The sequence below is a fragment of the Rattus norvegicus genome, chromosome 4, assembly GCF_036323735.1.
Source record: "Rattus norvegicus strain BN/NHsdMcwi chromosome 4, GRCr8, whole genome shotgun sequence".
Lineage (NCBI taxonomy): Eukaryota > Metazoa > Chordata > Mammalia > Rodentia > Muridae > Rattus > Rattus norvegicus.
The window spans coordinates 157,514,011-157,533,708 of NC_086022.1; the positions used below are offsets into that span (position 1 = coordinate 157,514,011).

Here is a 19,698-nt window from a genome sequence, read left to right on the forward strand (position 1 = left end):
TTAGTGCGCGCTCTCTCTCTTCTTCTCTCTCTCTCTCTCCCTCCCTCCCTCTTTTTTCTTTTTTTCTTTTTCTTTCTTTCTTTTTTTGAGACAGGGTTTCTCTGTTCTGTGTAGTCCTGGCTATTCTGGAACTCATTCTCTATATAAAACAGACTGGCCTTGAACTCATAGGTATCTTCCTGCCCCTCTCTCCCGAGTGCTAGAGTTAGAGGCAAGAGCCATCATGGCTGGCATTTATTTTATTTTATTATTTTATTTTATGTGTATAGGTGTTTGTTTTGCCTGCAAATATGTCTATGTGCCATATGTATACAGTGCCTATAGATCCTGGAAGAGCGCATTATAGCCCCTGAACTGGAGTTACAGTAGATTGTGAGCTGAACCTTAGTCCTCTGGAAGAACAGCCCGTGTTCTTAAACTGCAGAGACAGCTGCCCATCACCACTGATGGCCCCACACTCACTGAGATCCGGCTGTCTGCTTCCAGAGCGCATGTGCCTTTAATCTCACCTAGCTACAATATAGCTGGGTTTTTGGGGGTTTTTTTGGTTTTGTTTTTGTTTTTTACTTCACGTGTGTCTGTATGTACATGTGTGTGGGTGCTCAAGGGGGCCAGAGTAGGGCACTGGACCCCCTGCACTGCAGTTACAGACAGCTGTGAGTGGGCGCTGGAAACCAAACCCCGTCCTCTGGGAAAGCAACTGCTGAGATCCTAGAAGTAGTTTCTTAAGTGGCTATTTAAATTTTATGTAGCCAAGGATAACCTTGAACTCCAGATTGTCCTGCCTCTCTCTGCAAAGCACTGGGATTGTAGACTGTGTTGTGATGGCACTCCCAGATAGTCATTGTGTTTCAAATGATTGGATTTTTAGAAAGAAATCTCCACCGAGTAACCTCAGAATTAAGGGGAAAATGGTTTTTTGGTTTTTTGATTTGGTTGTTTGTTTGTTTTGTCTTTGTGTTCTTATGTTGGTTAGGGATGGAAGTCAGGCCTTAGCTATGTCAGGCAAGCGCTTTGGTACTGCGTTAAAACCCAGCCCAAGAACATTTTGTGGTATAAAAGAGACTCCGAGGGCCTGCAGGCTAGGTCTCAGCAAACTCAGGGCACACAGAACAGTCGACGGGGGATCCCGCTTTAGTGGCGGGTGAGTGTGTTTCAGCCTGAAGCTTCCTCAGATGGTACTCCTGCCCTGTGGCATGTGATGGATTCCGGGTACTGCTGCTGGCCCAAAACCACAGCAAGCATGAGAGGCTCAGTGCCAGTGGTCTTGACTCTTGCTGTCATGAAGTCCGAATTGGACCTCTTCCAGGACCTCTGGAATGAGATTCACCGATGCGGTAATCAATATAAAAGCAAGAGGAGTTTAATCACCCCGACATGTCGGAGTCCTCCCACTTCAAAGGGAGACGACCCTGAGCAGACTCTAACAGGGGATTTTATACAATTGTAAACAATTGGGGCAGAATTCAAACAATTGGGGCAGAATTTGCACAATGGCAACTAGGCTGGGTACTATGCCCAGTAACTTTCTGATTGGACTCAGTGTACTGTTCAAGACCTTCCCAAGGGAGGATCTGTTAGAAGCCGCAGGCAGCTTTGTGTGACTTTGGTTTGCAGCTGTTCCAGGAACTAAACCAGCATTTTTCTTCCTGGAAGGGAGGGGTCCTTGTGCTTGGAAGTTTGTGGTGTGGTTTTTCTGTGTATCCCTCATTGTCCTGGAACTCACTTTGTAGACAAGGCTAGCCTCAAACCCAGAGTTCCATTTGCACCACAATGCCCAGCTATTAATTGATTGACTGATTGATTAGTCATTGTTCTGTAGCTCAAGCTGGTCTCTCTTGAGCACTGGGATCACAGGACTATGTCACTGTCACCATACCCATCTCCCATCTTTCTCTGATGCCTGCATCTACCTAATGGAAGCTTTACCCCAGCTCTCACTCAGGCAGTCCCCAGTCAATGCCTTTGTGCATGTTCTCTTGGCCATTTGAATGTTAAGTAAGAGTGTCTGAATCAATTCTCTTCAGGATAACAAGCTTAGACTGAAGACTAACAATAAGATATTGTTTAGCTGTCTACACTGCCAGCCAGGCCTGGTGCTACTGAACTAGAACACCAGCACTATGGAGACAAAGGCTAGAGTATGGACCACTTAAGGCCAGCCTGGGCTACAGTTGTCAAATGTTGCTTTAGGAAAAAAGGCCAGACTGGTGAAGGGGGCACACCCCTTTAATCCCAGCACTGGGGAAACAGAGGCCCGAGTAAGGGATCTAAGGACATGACAAAGAAGTTTGACTGCAAAAAACTTCTTTCTTCTGGCCTGGTTCCACTCCCTGTTAGTAGTTTTCCTCAGTAGATAGCCCATGGCTCTGGCATCTCAAATATCTTGGGGGTCTGCAAGGCAACTTCAACATTACAGCTTCTTGTTCCAATATCTGGGATCCACACATGATCTTCTAGGCTTCTCCTATGGGCCGGCATCACTTCTCCAGCTCTGCCCTCTGCAGCACTCAAGCTCAGGTTGATCCACTCCACTGCTGCTGCTGTTCTTGGTGAGCATCCCATGGTACTGGCATCTCCAGTACACTGGGGTCTTCTGCTGCAGCTAGGCTTCACCAGTAGCCTCTCATAGGCTCTCTTCATGGTGTCAAGCTTCAACTACTTTGCATGATCCCTTCAGTCCTGGGTTGTCAACTACAACTGAGGCTGCACCTTCACCAACGGCCTTCCCTGGCCTCTCACAGTGCCCAGCCTCAGCTGCTCTTCATGACCCTTCATGCCTTCAAAACCAGTACCACCTGAGTGACTCTTACACATCACCAAGTCCAGCTGCAGTACAAGGTACACCCTTGGCTATCTCTGGAACACAACTTCTTTGTGCTCTCAGAAGATTTCACCTCAGTGATGCTGGTCTCTCTCTTTTTTTTTTTTTTTCCAGAGCTGGGGAACCGAACCCAGGGCCTTGCGCTTGCTAGGCAAGCGCTCTACCGCTGAGCTAAATCCCCAAACCCTGCTGGTCTCTTCTTAATCACAGTTAATTTCTTAGCTCCAGCTAACCAGCATCAATTGCCCCAGTGGTCCCTTCTGTCCTTGATTCTAAAGCCAGCGCCTCATGGTGGAATCTGCCGAGTTCTGCTGCTTGCTGGGGCTGGAGCATGGCCCCTCTTATTCTAAGGCCAGCTTTCTCTTTACCAACTCCCTTACTGCCTAAACTTGCCGGTCCTGGAACTTGCTCTGTAGAGATCCGCACGGCTCTGTCTCCTGGGATTAAAATTACGTACCACCACGCCTGGATCTATGCTTTTTTCCGCCTAGAACCAGCTCTGTCCTAAGATGACCTTGAATTCAGAGATCTGCTTGGCTTTACTTCCCAGAATTAAAGGTGTGTACCACCGTGCCGGGATCTAAATTTAGCTGGGTGGGATCTTGCTCCAAAGCTCCACACCCTTATTCCCGTTATCTCCTAGAACACAAGATTCAGCTCCATGTCACTTCCTGGTGCCCCTTTAATACTTAAACCACATATTTTGTATTTTTTCATTTCTCAGCCTGCTATGCTTGTTCAAAATGCTCTTCATGAGACTTAAACAGAGAGCAGTGTCTCTGCTGGGCTTTTTTGAGACTTCCTTTGTCAATGCAATTTATATAAATCTCTTTACCTTAGCCTCAGGTAGACTCTAAAGACAAGGGCAAAAAGTGCTACATTCTCCTTTTTTTAAGATTTATTTATTTTACATATTTGAGTACACTATAGCTGTCTTCAGACACACCAGAAGAGGGCATCAGATCAATGGGATTACAGATGGTTGTGAGCCACCATGTGGTTGCTGGGATTTGAACTCAGGGCCTCTGAAAGAGCAGTCAGTGCTCTTAACCACTGAGCCATCTCTCCAGCCCAGCAGCTACATTCTTCCCCAAATTATTACAAGAACAGTCTCTCTGTCACATATTAAAATTTGTCCCTTCTGAAACCCGTAGAGCCAGGCTGCCACAGTTCAAATCACCCTCAGCAACGAAGTCTTCCATATTCCTACCACAATGGCCCATTAAGCCCCACTTAACGAATCCCAACTTCTGTCTTAGGGTTTTACCGCTGTGAACAGACATCATGAGCAAGGCAAGACTTATAACGATACCATTTAATTGGGGCTGCCTTACAGGTTCAGAGGTTCAGTCCATTATCATCAAGGCAGGAGCATGGCAGTGTCCAGGCAGGCATGGTACAGGAGAGGCTGAGACTTCTGTGTACATCTTCATCTAAAGGCCGGTAGAAGACTGGACCTCACTTTGTAGACCAGGCTGGCCTCCCGAACTCAGAGACCCACCTGCCTCTGCCTCCTGAGTACTGGGATTAAAGGCAATTTGCTGAGAGATTAAAGTTGGCAAGAGCTACATAACAAGACCCTGTCTCAAAAAGCCAAAAGCTAAAAAGAACACACATGATGCACATGCATTTACACACGCGCACACACACACCCTAGTTAAGTAACCAGCAGTTACTGTAATTATAAATACCGCTGTGGTGCCATGGAGACGAAAGCACAGATGGGGAACTCCAGTCAGAATTTGAATTCTGTGCTGGGTATGGAGGCACATGCTTTAATCCCAGCACTTGGTGGCAAAGGCGGGCAATTCAAGGCCAACCGGGTCTACATGGTGAGTTCCAGGGCTACACAGCGAGAGACTCCCTTAAGAAAATAAATTTGACTTCTTCAAATATAGAGTTGTAAAGCAGTTTCCATCCAGTCAGATCTTGGCCTTTTAATTCCAAAGAGCAGAGCCAATAACACCAGAAATCTTTTAGTCAAAGGAAGAGCTTATTCAGTAGTGGAAGAAGCACAAGAATGAGAAGTCAGGCTGTCAGGCAGGCCACACCTCCCTCCTATCCCTCCCTTCCACCGGGTCCCTGCAGCAGGTGAAGAGAGAAGTAAGGAGGATCACGTGGGTAGAAAGTGACTTTTCCGGGAAGAAGCCTTTATGGCTGCAAGAGTTCTACCTACCTCTTTCTTCGTGAACATGCTTGCCTAGGTCCCTGGATCACTATGGAAACTCTAAGCTGTCATGGCATTGGTAGGTGAGACATTGAACCTGCAGAAGTAGTGTAGTAAAGGGGCAGGCCTGGTGCACTTGTACAATCTCAGCTCTGCATGAAAGGTCAAGGGTTCAAATCCAACCTGGATCACACAGCAAGAACCTGCCTCAGAAACAATTCAAAACAAATAAACCTATAGGGCAGCATCCAAAGATGGTGGCCAGCTGGGTCTGAAACTGGCTGCCTCTGTTGGGTTTAACACTTTCACAGAGGCTCACTATCCTGAGGTTAAACCAGACATTTTAGTCTGTGGGTTGGTTATACGAGAGTGCTTTGATCAGGGTACAAGAAAAGAGGTCAGAGGAGAATTGAGGAATGGAGAGATTTGGGAGGCTGCGTGGCTCAGGGTTAGGCTAACAGGGCTGTGTGCAAGACATTAGCAACTATTGATATTTCTAAGGGATACTGTTCAGCTGCATGGAAAGAAGGAAAAACACAGTGGTTCACTGAATCCAAGTGAAGAGGAAGGAAATCTGAACCATGAAGTCTGGTTAAATCTTTCCTCAGCTGAGTTAACAAACCACTGTAGAAATGATCTACATAGAGACAATATCCTTTCCTTTTTAAACTGGGAAGTTCCAAAATAGAATGTTAATATAACAAAGAATCTAGTGTGTGACCCAGGCATTTAATCTTCAGCCTATCTCAAGTGTAAAGCTCTCATGGGAAGACTTTTAAGGACACAAATACTAACTGTTCTCATCTCTCCCAAGACCCACCTTAAGATTTCTTGGACTGTATGACAGGTGGCTGTTTGAGATTCAGGCTAACCTGGTCTACATAGTGGACTCCTGATATTGTAATTGGTGCCAAGGGGTCAGAAGCGGACACTGGATCCTCTACAACTGGCCTACATGGTTGTGAGCCACCGTGCTGGGAACCTAACCAGATTCTCTGAAAGAGTAATAAGTGCTCTTACGTACTTAGTTCTCTCTCCAGGGCCCTATGTTACCTTATTGACCAGTCATCAGTTCAAAAACTGCCATGTGCCCTCATTTCCTAAAGAAAATCTCCTTAGATAAGAATACTTCCTTAAGGGTTGGGGATTTAGCTCAGTGGTAGAGCGCTTGCCTAGGAAGCGCAAGGCCCTGGGTTCGGTCCCCAGCTCCGGAAAAAAAAAAAAAAAAAAAAAAAAAGAATACTTCCTTAAATACTTCTTCAGATAAGAAAAATTTGGCCAGGTGGGGCACATGCCTTTACATTCTGCACTGGGGACGCAGTGGCAGTCAGATCTCTGAATTCCAGGCCAGCCAGAACTATGTACAGTGAGACCCCATCGGAAAACAAAAAAAGATAATAACTCTGTCCTGGTGGCCCTTGCTTATAATACCTGTACCAGGGAGGGTCAAAAGATCAAGGTTATTCTCCGTTCCAGGTCAGCATGGATTACAGGAGACCTGGTCTCAGAAAACTAGAGTCTTAGAATCCTCCATGATCTGTGTCCTGGTTTGCTAGATGTAGGGCTTCTCAGCCCTGTGTCCCCACAGCCTTGCTAAGTCTTCTCCATCACCGTGGCCTGTACCTTCCTAAATCAGGACCAACGAAGGTGACCTTCAAGAAAAACACAAACCTCTCCTGTGTCTTTCTTTCTGAGTACCTTTCTTTCTCTTAACCGTCATGCTTTAGCCTATAGTAAAATATCTTCTTTTACCCTCAAATCTGCAAGATATAACAACGATGGGGCTTAGTGCTTAAAGCACAGGGCAAGAGCTCTACTCCCTGAAACTCTAGCTAGAGATCAGAAACCCTCTCCTGGCTCCGTACACGGGATCCATACACTCTCACACGAATGGATACATACACACAAATACATAAATTTTTTAAAAAGTTTTAAATGTATGCGCTCACATGAGACAAGATGTTACGTCCTTAGATTTCCTCCTCTGCCTTCCTGGTAGCATAGAAGCAAACTGCCTTTACATGTAATTTAGCAAGTGCAGATTCATCCCCATCATGTTGTATGTGTCATATAAGAAAAATAAACATGGGGCCAGGAGTCAGAGGTGAACGCAGCTGCTGTAAACCTGAGTTCAATTTCTGGGCCCCATTGGATATATATATATATATATATATATATATATATATATATATATATATATTATATATATATATAATATATATTATATATATATAAATTTTAAGGATATAAAAACATAAAGATACCATGAATTGGACAGGTTACAGCATCTCAGGGGTGTTCCTTTGCTCGTTTGCTTTTGCAGGGCTGGGACCACAAGCTAAGGCCCCATGCCTACTGGACAAATTCCATACAACCATTCAAGAGTCTGCCAGCACCGTCCGTTGGATTTTCTCCAACTTCTGCACTGGAATTCTCAGACTCTGAAGGGAAGAAATCCTTCAGGTAACAACAGTTGAGAGTAGGTCCAAGGTGCTATAAAAAGCAGTGTGTGCTCCTTAAACTCCAGCACGGGCAGGAAGTATCTATTAGCCACTTGAAACTGGCCTGGAATCCTGTCTAGGACTCCTGAGTGTTGTGTCTCAGAATTTACATTTTTTAAAAGATTTATTTATTTATTTAACATATGTGAGTACACTGTAGCTGTCTTCTGACACACCAGAAGAGGGCATCGGATCCCTATTACAGACGGTTGTGAGCCACCGTGTGGTTGCTGGGAATTGAACTCAGGACCTCTGGAAGAGCAGTCAGTGATCCTAACCACTGAGCCATCTCTCCAGCTCAGAATTTACATCTTAATAAGATCCATCCCGTCTGTCAGAGCTTGTCTTCAAATTTGCACATCAAAGAAAATAGCTGGGGTCTGCTGTTAAAGTCTGGAAACAATGGCTGAAAATCACAAGAATTAAGTTATAAAAAATGGCTAGCATCCTGATCCCATATCGCTTGCACTCCTATGATCCCAGGCCTGTGGGAGGCAGAGGCAGGGGGATTCCTACAACTTCAAAGTCAGGCTGTTGATTTCCAGGCCACCTGAAGTGACATAGTCTAAATTTAGATCTTGTCTAAATTGTTGGACTGGGGAGATAGCAATTTATAAAGTTAAATTTACTATTTATTGATTCCTTTCTCCCTCTTGAAAAGTCTCACATAGTAGCCATGGCTGACCTAGAACTCAGAGGCCCTCCTGCTTCAGCCCCCTGGATGTTGTGATTATAGGTGTGAGCCAGCTTGCCCAACCAGAGTTCATTTTAGATGCTCAGAAATGTCTATACCCGGTGTATGGCCCACGCCTGAAATGACCAGGGCAGGTGTAGACTGACTTAGGATCCAAAGTTCCAAAGTGCAGAGGTAGGCAGATAGATATTTGAGTTGGAGGCTGGCCTGGTCTACATTGTGAGTTCCTGGGCAGCCAGGTCTGCACTGTCTGGAAAAACAAAACAAAACAAACGAAAATTCCAGGCCACCAACTGGGAGATGAGAGGGTGTTGTCTCTTTTTTTTAAAAAGGCGTGGGGATGGTGTTGGAAGTTTTATAATCCTAGCATTTTGAAGTCAAAGACAGGGCCTTTGGAGTGGGGAGCCTTTTCAGGTTGAGGCCAGCCTGGGCTACATAGTAAGTTCTTGAACAGCCAAGACTACATACATAGAGTCTCAAAGAGTTAGATACTCTTAAATGGGTTGTCTAGAAATGCCCCACAGATATATATCCTTAAATTCCATGCTTAAACATATACCATAAAATATCCACCTACTTAAGTATGTGTAACAACTATATCTTTATTTAGTAGCATTTAAAGTGAAATAGTTTTCAAAGGTTTAAGACGAAGCAGGCAAAGGAAACGTTCTAGTTAGCTTAATTAGTAATTAACTGGCAGCTGGAGGGGAACTGCCTGTCTATTCTAGAGCATTTAAACCCAGTTCACCGGTCACTAGCCATCTCCAAAGATGTAATAAACAAAGTAATAAACAAAACAAAACAAAATCCCTGATATTTCAGTAAACCAAGAGTAACTCAAGATAAAATCTTCAGTCTTCTTTTTTTTTCATTTTGGGACTAGAACTGGTTTAGAACTCAGCGATCCACCTGCCTCAGCCTCCCGAGAGCCGGGATTAAAGGTGGGTGCCACTACTCCCAGAGTTTTTGAGCAGGGTTAGTAACGTAGAGCTGACTGAATGGTAATCCTGCAGCAAAAAGGCTCAGCCTTTAACTCAGGTGGATCCTGTAATCACTGCCTCATTAGCATTAAAGTACCCTGGAGGGTTGGTTTACGCACTATAAAAGGAGACCAGACCTCACTTGTGACTCGCTTCAGTTTCTGCTGTGTTGGGCCAGAGTTTAGGTCTTTCTAAAGATTAGCTAGCAATTTTGTTCGGAGCTAGCTTTGGAGGTTTCTGCCCACCGCCATGGACGAGCCATCCGAGAAAGTCGACCCAGTCGTGAACCCAGAAACTCAGATGTATGATGGATCTCAGAGGGAAGATGAAGGGGACTCACCGGATGATTCAGGTAGACCCGCCTTCTGCCTTCCCTGTCGGGGTTTTGGGAAGCCCGGCGGCCCTCTCTTCTCACCTTGCTCCACTAGCACGCGGCTGTTTTCACTGAGCCCAGCACTGGCTAAGTGGAGCACCAGGAGTTTCAGGCTATCCTTCAGAGGGCAAGGTGTAGTCCATGGTGGGCTACAGGAGACCCTCTCTCTCCGTGAGTACAGAGAGGCAAACCCAAGCCAGACAGGGGTGATGGTTAGGAACATACCTTCGTCGGGGAGAAAATACCGGTTCATATAGGAATAAGAGGAACCAGGAGGTAGTTAAGGCTGTGGTGTCTGGTTGCGGGGTTTTTGACTCTCAACAACCACGTTCAGAACGTGCTGAGTTTTTATGATGGTGTAGAATTTCCTTATCAGCAATTGGTCTCCGCGGTGTTTCTTTTTCTTTTTTAATTTTTTAAGTATAATTTGGTGTTTGAAGCAACTGTACTTGGACTAGAACTCCCTGTGTAATCCAGAATGGAATCCCAAATCCTAGGATTAAAGGTTTTAGTGGGCTGCAGTGTTGGGTGGGGGTTGTTTTGATTACGTTGTAGCCCAGGCTGGGCTCAATCTCAATCCTCCTGCCTCTGCCTTCTAAACGCTAGGATTAAAAGTGCTGCGCCATGATCCTGCTGTAGCTTTATTTTTATTTATTTATTTATTTATTTTGGCTCTTTTTTTTTGGAGCTGGGGACCGAACCGAGGGCCTTGTGCTTCCTAGGCAAGCGCTCTACCACTGAGCTAAATCCCCAACCCCAGTGTAGCTTTATTTTTAAGAACAGGAGTCTTGTTTCTCAAAACAGTTTCTCTGTAGCCCTGGTTGTCCTGGAACTCCGTAAACCAGGCTGGTTTGGGACTCTGCCTTTAAAACACTGGGACTAAAGGCGGTACCACCTCCGTGGGCTACACCGGAATCTTTTAAGCTTCATTTGAACCGGGGCTTTTTCTTTTTCTCACCCACTTTCTGGAAGCGATTTTCCTGCTAAATTTCCATTCCTGGTAAATGACTCTGAGGGGAAATAGGAACCCAGAATAGATTGAGCCGGGGGCTACCTGGGACCCCGCACTCCCCACCCCCCAGCCGCTGTTGAAGCTCTTTGCCTGAGGGGCCTCCGGGTTTGATACCTCCTAGCACTCCGGGCTGAGGGCGTGGCTCGGGAGGAGCCATTCCTTTGGAGAGGAAAACAACTGCTGGCCTTGAATCTGCCCTAATACCTGACAGTTACATGGGACCTCCTTATTTCCACAGGATTCTTTAGTCTTTGTTTGGGAGATTTTCAAATCTTGAGACTGCTCAACCCTTCCTGGCCTAACACTCACAAGGCCAGGCTAGACCCAAATTCTGTCAACCCCTTCTGTGTCCAAAACGGTGGGTGGCTAGCTGGCTCACCCTTGGTGTCACTTTGCTTTAACATTCGGAAAAGTTGTGGTAAGTTTCCTGTATAAAATAGGACCATCTACTGGGTGTGGTCCCATGTAAAGCAAGGTTGGTTTCCCAAAATACCCTGTTTACATAGATGTCCGGAAGCATTGGAGCAGGTCAATTAGATTTAGGTGGAAACAGCCTGTTTTTGGAAAGCTTTCCAGGGCGGAAAATGAACCCAGAGGCACTATTGGGCAAGCCCTCCGGCTAAGCAACACAATTGGCTGCAGGGGTCTCTGGAAGAGGTGTGAGACAAGAGAGAATATGCAGGTTTCAGGACCTCTGAACTAGAGTTAGGCTGCTGTAACATTGTAACATTGCTGTAAGCAGAACAGCCCATGGTAAGAAGCTCAGTGGATCTCTACAAACACTAGGATATCTGCTCAGGGTTTATGACCAGGCCCTGTGCATATGGTTTGCTTCTTGTTGGCCCCTCTCTTGAAGAGGGGTGATTATCTGTTACCCACTTCCTTGTTTCTCTGGGGTATTACCTTGCAAAATGCAAAATGATATACTTCACTAATGTCTCCATCTTCTGTTTCAGAAATCCTACAACCAGAAACACTAGTAAAGGTCATGAAAAAGCTAACCCTGAACCCCAGTGCCAAGCCGACAAAATATCATCGTCGTCAAAGGGTTCGTCTCCAGGTTAAGAGCCAGCCTGTGGAGAACAGAAGTGAAAGAATCATGAGGGAAGTTCAAAGCGCCTTTCCCAGGAGAAGGGTCCGCACTCTGTTGTCCGTGCTGAAAGACCCCATAGCAAGGATGAGAAGATTTGTTCGGGTGAGTTGCGTTTGTGGGCGGGGCATAGATCTAAGAGCAACTCTAGCCTCAGGAATGGCACCTAGGTTAAACAGGGAATGTAGACAAGGATAGTGACTACCTGTGATTCCCAGCTCAAGAAAACAAGCTCCAAGGCTATCCTCTACTGCGCAGTCTGAAGCTGGCCAGAGCTATATGCAAATTGATAAGTCAGTATAACATTTATTTTTGGATTTTCAGACTCCCTCCCCATAGTCCAAACTGGCCCTCCAGTTCAGTCCACGGTCCTGCTTCTTCCCCGGTGCTAGGCTTTTGAGTGATAAGGCTGACTTAGACTGGATCTCAGAGCTGAAGTGGACCTGTTAGTCTTTGTAGACCAGGCTGGGGTGGTTTCTGCTTTCTCAGCGCCTAGCTCACATAGTAGGCATTTTAACTTTGTCTTAATAGTAATTTGAGTAATTTTGTTTTTCTCTTGAAGATTGAGCAGAGACAAAGACAGCTTGAAGGAAATGAGGTAAATGCATATGGATGGGTAGGGTGTCTATGGATGGGTAGGGTGTCTTGTTTTTACTGTTTCCTTAGACAAGGAGTGTGTATGTGGAGAGTTACCTTCTCAACACAGGGAATCTGGTTATTAAAGCAGTACTTTAAAAATAAATAAAATAAATAAAATAAAAATAAAGCAGTAGAAGGGGATTTACATTTCTTTTGAGTTGCAATATCCTGATTAACATTTTTCTTTCAGAGACGAGATGAGCCATTCAGATGTCTCTGCACTTTCTGCCATTATCAGAGATGGGATCCTTCTGAGAATGCTAAAATCGGGCAGAACCAGAAGAATTAGGGCAGTTTGAATTGTACACCGTCCTTGCCGTTAACGGTGCCATGCAGCAGATGTGAAAGCTGTTTTTTTGTTTAAGATTAAACTTTTCTTGGTGCTGGGGAAATCTCTTCTAATTGCTAACCTTTAAATTATATAGGATGTGTGACATTTGGATTCATGGGAATGACAGATTTACCCAAGAATTGAGCATGAGTCAAAGCCTGGTAGTTTGATTTAGAAGGTAATTGGAATAAATCTTTTTATTTTAGATTTTCTAGTTTGCAGAGAAATTTGTAATAAAGGCAAATTTGTTATCTTTAATAAATACAGAACAGATTAGAATGAGCCATTGGAGATGGGGGACTCGTTTTTTACAGGTGCATGTGTGGGTGTGTGATGTTCAGAGTTCAATGTGTGCTACCCTGTATTTCTGCTTGAGGCAAGGTCTCCATGAGGCCTAGCTGGTCTAACTCCTGGTCCTGCCTCTTGTTTTCCCCTGAGTTTTGACACCATAGGCTTGTCGGCAAGATCTGGAAGAGGCTTGATGTTTGTGTTTGTGCTGTGTAATAAACAATTGGTTGACATATTCCTAAAGTGTGGCACTGTATTGACCTGTCTGTCTCATGAGGAAGTTAATGACCGGAGCATAATTGTATGCTTTATTTCCTGAGAGAAGTGTCAGGAAAGGAGGAGTTAGGAAGAAAGCCCCAGGCTGGGGTTAAGAGCACTGGCTGCTCTTCCAGAGGTCCTGAGTTCAATTCCCAGCAATCACCTGGTGGCTCCCGAACATCTGTAACAGGATCCAATGCCCTCTTCTGGTGTGTCTAAGAACTCCCTAGGCATGCAGAGGATTTTTGTTTTTGTTTTTTTGTTTTTTTTTTTTTTTTTCGTTTTTTTCAGAGCTGGGGAACCGAACCCAGGGCCTTGCGCTTGCTAAGCAAGCGCTCTACCACTGAGCTAAATCCCCAACCCCTTCCTGTGCCTGTTAGTTTGGACTACTGTAACAATGAGAAGGCTCTATCCGTAAAGACTTGCTGCAAGGCCTGGCAGAGACCAGAATGTTAGAAACAATCTTGCAAGTTGTGCTCTCACTTCCACATGAGCACCTTGACATGCCAAAAACACAAATGCAATTAAGATAGCTGGGTGTGGCAGTGCACACCTTTAATCCCAGCAGTTGGGAGTCAAAGACAGGTGAATCTCTGGCCAGTCTGGTCTGTAATAGTGCGTTTCAGGACAGCTAGGGCTATGAAGGGAGTCCCTGTCTCATTTTTAAAAGAAAGCTAGTTCCAATGACTTGGCAGGTCAGCCCTTCATTTGTGTGAGCATGTTTACCACTGCCCAGCTGGGCTGTAGTCCATTTTCACTACTCACATACCAAGGGTGATTTTTGTTTTAAAGACAGTCTCCAGCTCTAGCTGGCCTGGTGTTCACAAGAGATCCGCCTGCCTCGGCCTCCGAAGTTCTGGGGTCAGAGGCTTGTACCACCACCTCCCCATCCCCAAACTCACAGAAATCGCCTCTGAAGTTGCAAGTCTAGGCCAACTAGCTTTTGTGTGCATCTCTCTTAGATACATGGGTTGTGACCATTGTTGTTCATTTTATGAAAGATGAAGTAGATGGTTCACTAGGAAGGAAGCTGGGGAATTCTCTGAAGGGTGTCCTATGACCTCCATATGACACACACACACTTTTCTTTTTTTCGGAGCTGGGAACCGAACCCAGGGCCACTGAGCTAAATCCCCAACTCCCCACACACACACTCTTAAGAAGAAAGGTTTTATTAGAGTTGGGTCACAGTTAAGCAGTATGACCTCGCTGTCCCAAGAGGAAGAGAAAGCCCTCAGTTCAGGGTTCTCTTGCAGTTGTATATGGCCTCCATGTATGTAACCTAGCCTATGTTCACAGCCAACGAGGTGAGAGAAATTAGATAAAAGTTGCCTGCCCTTGGAGCTCTGTGTGTGTGTGTGTGTGGTGTCCTGCCTGTACAGTGCTGTGCCTGTGGGGGTCAGGACAGCTTTGAGGGGTTGGTTTCTCCTGGATTTCTTTTAAGGAACTCTTTTCTACAGTTAAATGTGGACAATGACCATTGGCATTTGTTTTGCTGTAGTGTCCCCAAATACCTCCTTGCTGGCATCTGTTTTCTGACCATATCTTCAAGAAGGATTTGCTCAGAATGGCCTGTGTGCTCTCAGTACTAAATACCTCCCTTTACCTTAGAGACAGTCCTCCTCCCCTAAGCAACCTTGAGTGTCACTGACTGTAGTCTAGTTCCTTAAGGTGTTGAAATTTACTTATTTTTACACAGTGGATATGGAACCTACTCTTAATGCACACAGTAGGCACACACAACGCCACTGAGCAGAATCCTAGAATGTTTCATGTCATTATTTACACAGATTCACATGCAGTCAAAGCTGGCCTATCACTGTCTGAGGATGATCTTGAACTCTTGGCTGCACTTTCAAGTGCCGGAGCTATTGGCATGCTACCCCCACCTGGTTTGAAGTTTTTTTTTTTTAAGCTTAGGATTCAAACAAGTTTCTCCCACTTGGTTATCTTTCAGCCCTTTGCCATTCATTAAAGAAACCAGGCCAGTTGCTTTATAAAGCTCCCTGTGCTCGAAGTTAGTCTAACTATATGTAATGTGACATTGATTCTAGATGTTCTTGTTAAATAATTAGAAGGCAGTAAAGAATTACCTATGTCTGGGAAATCAGGCCCTCTCTTGGAGGTGATCTCCCAACCATCCACCTCCAGACAGGGTTCTCTGTGTAGCCCTGACCACCCTGGAACTCACTCTGTAGACCAGGCTAACCTTGAATTCAAAGATTCACCTGCCTCTGTCTCCCTAGCGCTGGGATTAAAGGTGCGGGCCACCAGAGCCCCTCTCAGAGTTCTTAGTTTAAATGATAAAAATTTAGGAATGGTTGCAAACATGCCTAAGGGTAATTTATTAGAGTTAAAAACAAAACTAGGGTGGGCAAACCTGCAGCTACAGAAGAAAGCAGGAAAATGGAAGGGATATAAAGAGAGAAACCAATGCTGCTTGAGACGGGGTGGCACAGGTTAGCCTCCTGGGTTCAGACAGCCGCGCATCCAGGAGGAGAGCATTGAAAGAAGTCAATTGAGCATTGAGTTGGGGGAGTTAAAAGCACACTTAGGCTCTGCCAGGGTCTGAACGGAAAGGAGGAAGAAAAATAATCGTCCTCCTGAGTCAGGCTTCAGAAAAGTTAGCTGACTCAGCCAAACCTCAAGGGTTGTTGGTAGGGACTGCTGTGGGTGGGGTGGGACAGGAATTCAGGAGATGGAAAACGTCTTACTCTGTGTGTGCCTGTGTGTGTGCGTTTTCAAGACAGGGTTTCTCTGTAACATGCCTGCCTGCAGACCAGGATGGCCTTAGACTCACAGAGATCTGCCTGCCTTCACCTCCTGAGTGCTGGATTTAAAGGCCTGCGCCACCGCTGCGGGTTTGAAAGAAAACAGAGGAGGAGTGGATATGGGGCGTGGGGGACTGGGAGAAGAGGAAGGAGGTGAAGCCGCTGTCTGGATCTAATATATAAGAAAAGAAACAAAAGCAAAACCCACTTTCCTAGGGGTGGTCCCTGAGTCAGCCTCCCTGGACTGACAAGCGGAGACAAGAGACTGTTTCCACCTAGAGGCAGAGTCCGTTCTTTACAGCCGGTTGCTGGTCCCCTGTGTTTTTCCGTTAACAGGGGCAAGAATTCTGACAATGTGTGCTTCCCACGCCACTAAGCGGCAGTACATACAGTATGGCTGGCTCCAGACACTCATCGGGGTCCTGGTCAGCCATTTTCAAATGGTCTTGACGAGATATGGCACCTTGGTAATTGAGAGGAAGCTGGACTGTCCCTGAAATTTAAGGCCTCAGATTCTCTGACCGTTCTCCACAGTTGTATGAAGACATTCCTATTATGCTCAGGGGAAAGAAACAAAGACCTAGAGCCCACGAGCCTGTGAGCTCGAGCACACGTACACACCTTTTCGAGACAGCCTACGGGGCTCGATAAGCTGTTCTTAGGTCACACGCCCTATCCTGCAGGCATTCCTTCATTTATCTGCTTTTTAGGCAGTCTCTTTATGTAACTTTGGCTGTCGCGGAACAAGCTATAGAGACCAGGCCGCTCTTGAACTCACAGAGATCGCCTGCCTCTGCCTCCAGAGTGCTGGGATAAAGGAGTGAGCCACCGGGGTTCGGTCCCCAGCTCCGAAAAAAAAGAACCAAAAAAAAAAAAAGAGTAAGCCACCACGCCCGGGTGGTCCTTTTAGATGGTCTCATTATCTATCAGGTTATCCTTAAACTTGACGGTTCTCCTGCATTAACCTCCCCTGTGCTGGGATTTCAATATGTATCCTCGTATCTTACTTCTGTTTATCACATCCACTTCTTAGGTGCGTTCTTACACACCGCCATGTTGCTGGGGCTGGCTAGCTCTTACTATTGCTTTTCCTTGTTTTTAGGGACAGGGTCTCAGTAGCCTCCATGACCCAATACTCATGATATAGCCCAGACTGGCATTCAGTTGAAAGTTCCTCCTGCCCCAGCCTCCCCACTTCAGGGATTACAGACAGAAGCTGCCAAGCCTGGCTTACTAGTGTGTGTATGGTGTGTGTGTGTGCGTGTGTGTGTGTCTGTGTGTGTGTCTGTGTGTCTGTGTGTGTGTCTGTGTGTGTGTGTTTGTGCGCACGCGTGTCTGTGTGTCTGTGTGTGTGTCTGTGTGTGTGTCTTTGTGCACACTCGAGTGTGTGTGTCTGTGTCTTTGTGCGCACGCGTGTGTCTTTGTGCGCACTCGCCTGTGTGTGTGTCTGTGTGTCTGTGTGTGTGTATGTGTGTGTCTGTCTGTGTGTGTCTGTGTTTGTGTGTCTGTGTGTGTGTGTCTGTGTTTGTGTGTCTGTGTGTGTGTGTGTAAAGTTACATCAATCTAGGGTATTATTTCTCAGGAGCTATCCACCTTATCCACCTTGGTTTTTGAGGCAGGACCTTGGCCTCAGTAATTAGCCTACCCTGGCTGGCCAATGAACCCTAGGAATCCACTTGTCTCTACCTCCCCATCCCTGGGATTACCACTGAGCACCAGCACGACTGACTTTTAACATGGCTGCTAGGATCAGTTTTCTGCCTTCACGGTTAGGTCTGTGTTTTCCCTCTGGTTCTTCACTTTCACAGTCTTTATTCTCTTCTGTGGAACCAGGAGTTGAATGTGCATCTTCGACAGCTCTAGCACTTTTTTTTAAACAAAAAGGTTTTGTAATTATTTGATTCTTATTTACTTTACTTCACTATATGGATGTTTTGACTACATATAAGTCTGTATATCTCATGCATGCCTGCTGCCCATGGTAGCCAGAAGAGAATGTTGGCTCTCCTGAAACTGGAGTTACAGATTGTGACAGCCCCCATGTGGGGAATCAAACCTGAGTCCTCTGGAAGAGCAGTCAGTGCTCTTAACCCTTGTGGAGCTTGAGACCCCTGGGATAAAGACCACAGACTCAATCTAATTTTAATTAAAGGATGTATTTTTTGCTGCCAGCAAAGTGATAGCCTTAATGCCAAGTCTCAGATACGCAGGAGAGCTATGGGGATGGAAGGGTTTTTCAGGGTGAAAACCAACAGACAACCTTCAATATCTGTGCAAGCAAGCAAAAAGCTCGTGTGTTCTGCCAAGTCACGAAGTCAGGGTGACCCCAAATAACCCTTGGCTGTCAGCATAAGTGAGCTGCAGAAGTCAAAAGACAAATGGTGATTAGTCATATCCTTATAACAAGGCAGATGGTGATGGTGGCTCCTTTTGGGATGGGGGGCAGGGGCAGAATCACCAGATCAGGGTTGTTTTCTGGGACATCATATTCCAGGAACTAGGACAAACAGTCATGAAATACTGAATGGGGTTTCTCTGGTCATCATATTCCCTACTGGCTCCTGATCCTAAGAATCAAATCATTGATTTGTGTCAAGATACAGGCTAACACCAAGCCTGCAGAGCTGTAATTTTTTTTTTTTTTGGTTCTTTTTTTTTTTCAGAGCTGGGGACCGAACCCAGGGCTTTGCGCTTCCTAGGTAAGCGCTCTACCACTGAGCTAAATCCCCAGCCCCCAGAGCTGTAATTTTTTAAGGACCAATTTTATTTTTTAAGTTACTAAGGCCAAGTGAAGATACTGGGGCCAATCATGACACTGAGAAGGAAAAGGACGGGTTAAACTCTGGCAGGTAAAGGGTGGTGAGCCATGGGGACCAGGAGAAGAGACGCTGCTTTGAAACAGAAGCCTCAGTGCCTTTCTTTTTTCTTTTTAAAGATTTATTTATTTATTTTTATATGAGTTCACTGCAACTGTCTTAGACACACCAAAAGAGAGCATTGGGTTCCATTACAAATGGTTGTGAGCCACCATGTGGTTGCTGGGAATTGAACTCAGGACCTCTGGAAGAGCAGTTAGTGCACTTAACCACTCAGCCATCTTCCCAACCCCCTTGGTGCCTTTCTGAACAAGTATCTACAGTTTCCCATATAAGTCCTGAATTATTGGCATAAAAACACTTTTCACCTGATATAGCACGAAAACCTCCTTTTAAAAGTAACAAATCTAGTCCTAGACAATTTTGTAAAACCATTTCTACTAGAGAGTCACCTTTCTTTCTTTCTTCCTTTCTTTCCCTTCCTTCCTTCCTTTCTCTGTGTAGCGTAGCTCTCCTGGAACTCACTCTATAGCCCAGGCTAGCCTGTAACTCACAGAGATCCATCTGCCTCTGCCTCTGCCTCCTCAGTGCTGGGGTTAAGGGTGTGCACCTTCACCACTTGTCCTGAGAATCTACTTGTTTTTCAGATTGTCCTATGGAGTTTTTCAGGTGTTGTATATCTTGGTCTACCTTGTTACTTAACTGTTTAAAATTTTGGTATTAAACAATTACAGCAGAGGATTCAAGGTACCTGCACCTGGTCTCTGCTGTTACAAGAAGTATCAAGATTTTTTTCCTTTCCCTCCCTCCCTCCCTCCCTCTTTCTTTGTTTCTTTGTTGCTCTTTCTTTGTTTCTTTGTTGCTCTTTCTTTGTTTCTTTGTTGCTCTTTCTTTGTTTCTTTGTTGCTCTTTCTTTGTTTCTTTGTTGCTCACTTGCTCGCTCTTCCTTTCTTT

General features: G+C 45.5%; 1 protein-coding gene across 1 annotated transcript; it reads left to right on the forward strand.

Moving 5' to 3' along the window:
- Positions 1 to 9,415: 9,415 nt before the first annotated feature.
- On the forward strand, positions 9,416 to 12,800 carry Dppa3 (developmental pluripotency-associated 3). The gene is made up of 4 exons (NM_001047864.1): positions 9,416 to 9,518; positions 11,508 to 11,746; positions 12,204 to 12,239; positions 12,471 to 12,800. The coding sequence occupies exons 1-4, from the start codon at positions 9,416 to 9,418 to the stop codon at positions 12,567 to 12,569; spliced, it is 477 nt and encodes a 158-aa protein (NP_001041329.1). The 3' UTR covers positions 12,570 to 12,800.
- The last annotated feature ends 6,898 nt before the right edge of the window (positions 12,801 to 19,698 follow it).

Excerpts from the sequence above, each read along its gene's own strand:
- Dppa3 (NM_001047864.1), top strand. The coding sequence starts at position 9,416 with ATGGACGAGCCATCCGAGAAAGTCGACCCAGTCGTGAACCCAGAAACT. Across the intron at positions 11,747-12,203 it reads GGATGAGAAGATTTGTTCGG|ATTGAGCAGAGACAAAGACA; the intron begins GTGAGTTGCGTT and ends TTTCTCTTGAAG. Across the intron at positions 12,240-12,470 it reads GACAGCTTGAAGGAAATGAG|AGACGAGATGAGCCATTCAG; the intron begins GTAAATGCATAT and ends TTTTTCTTTCAG.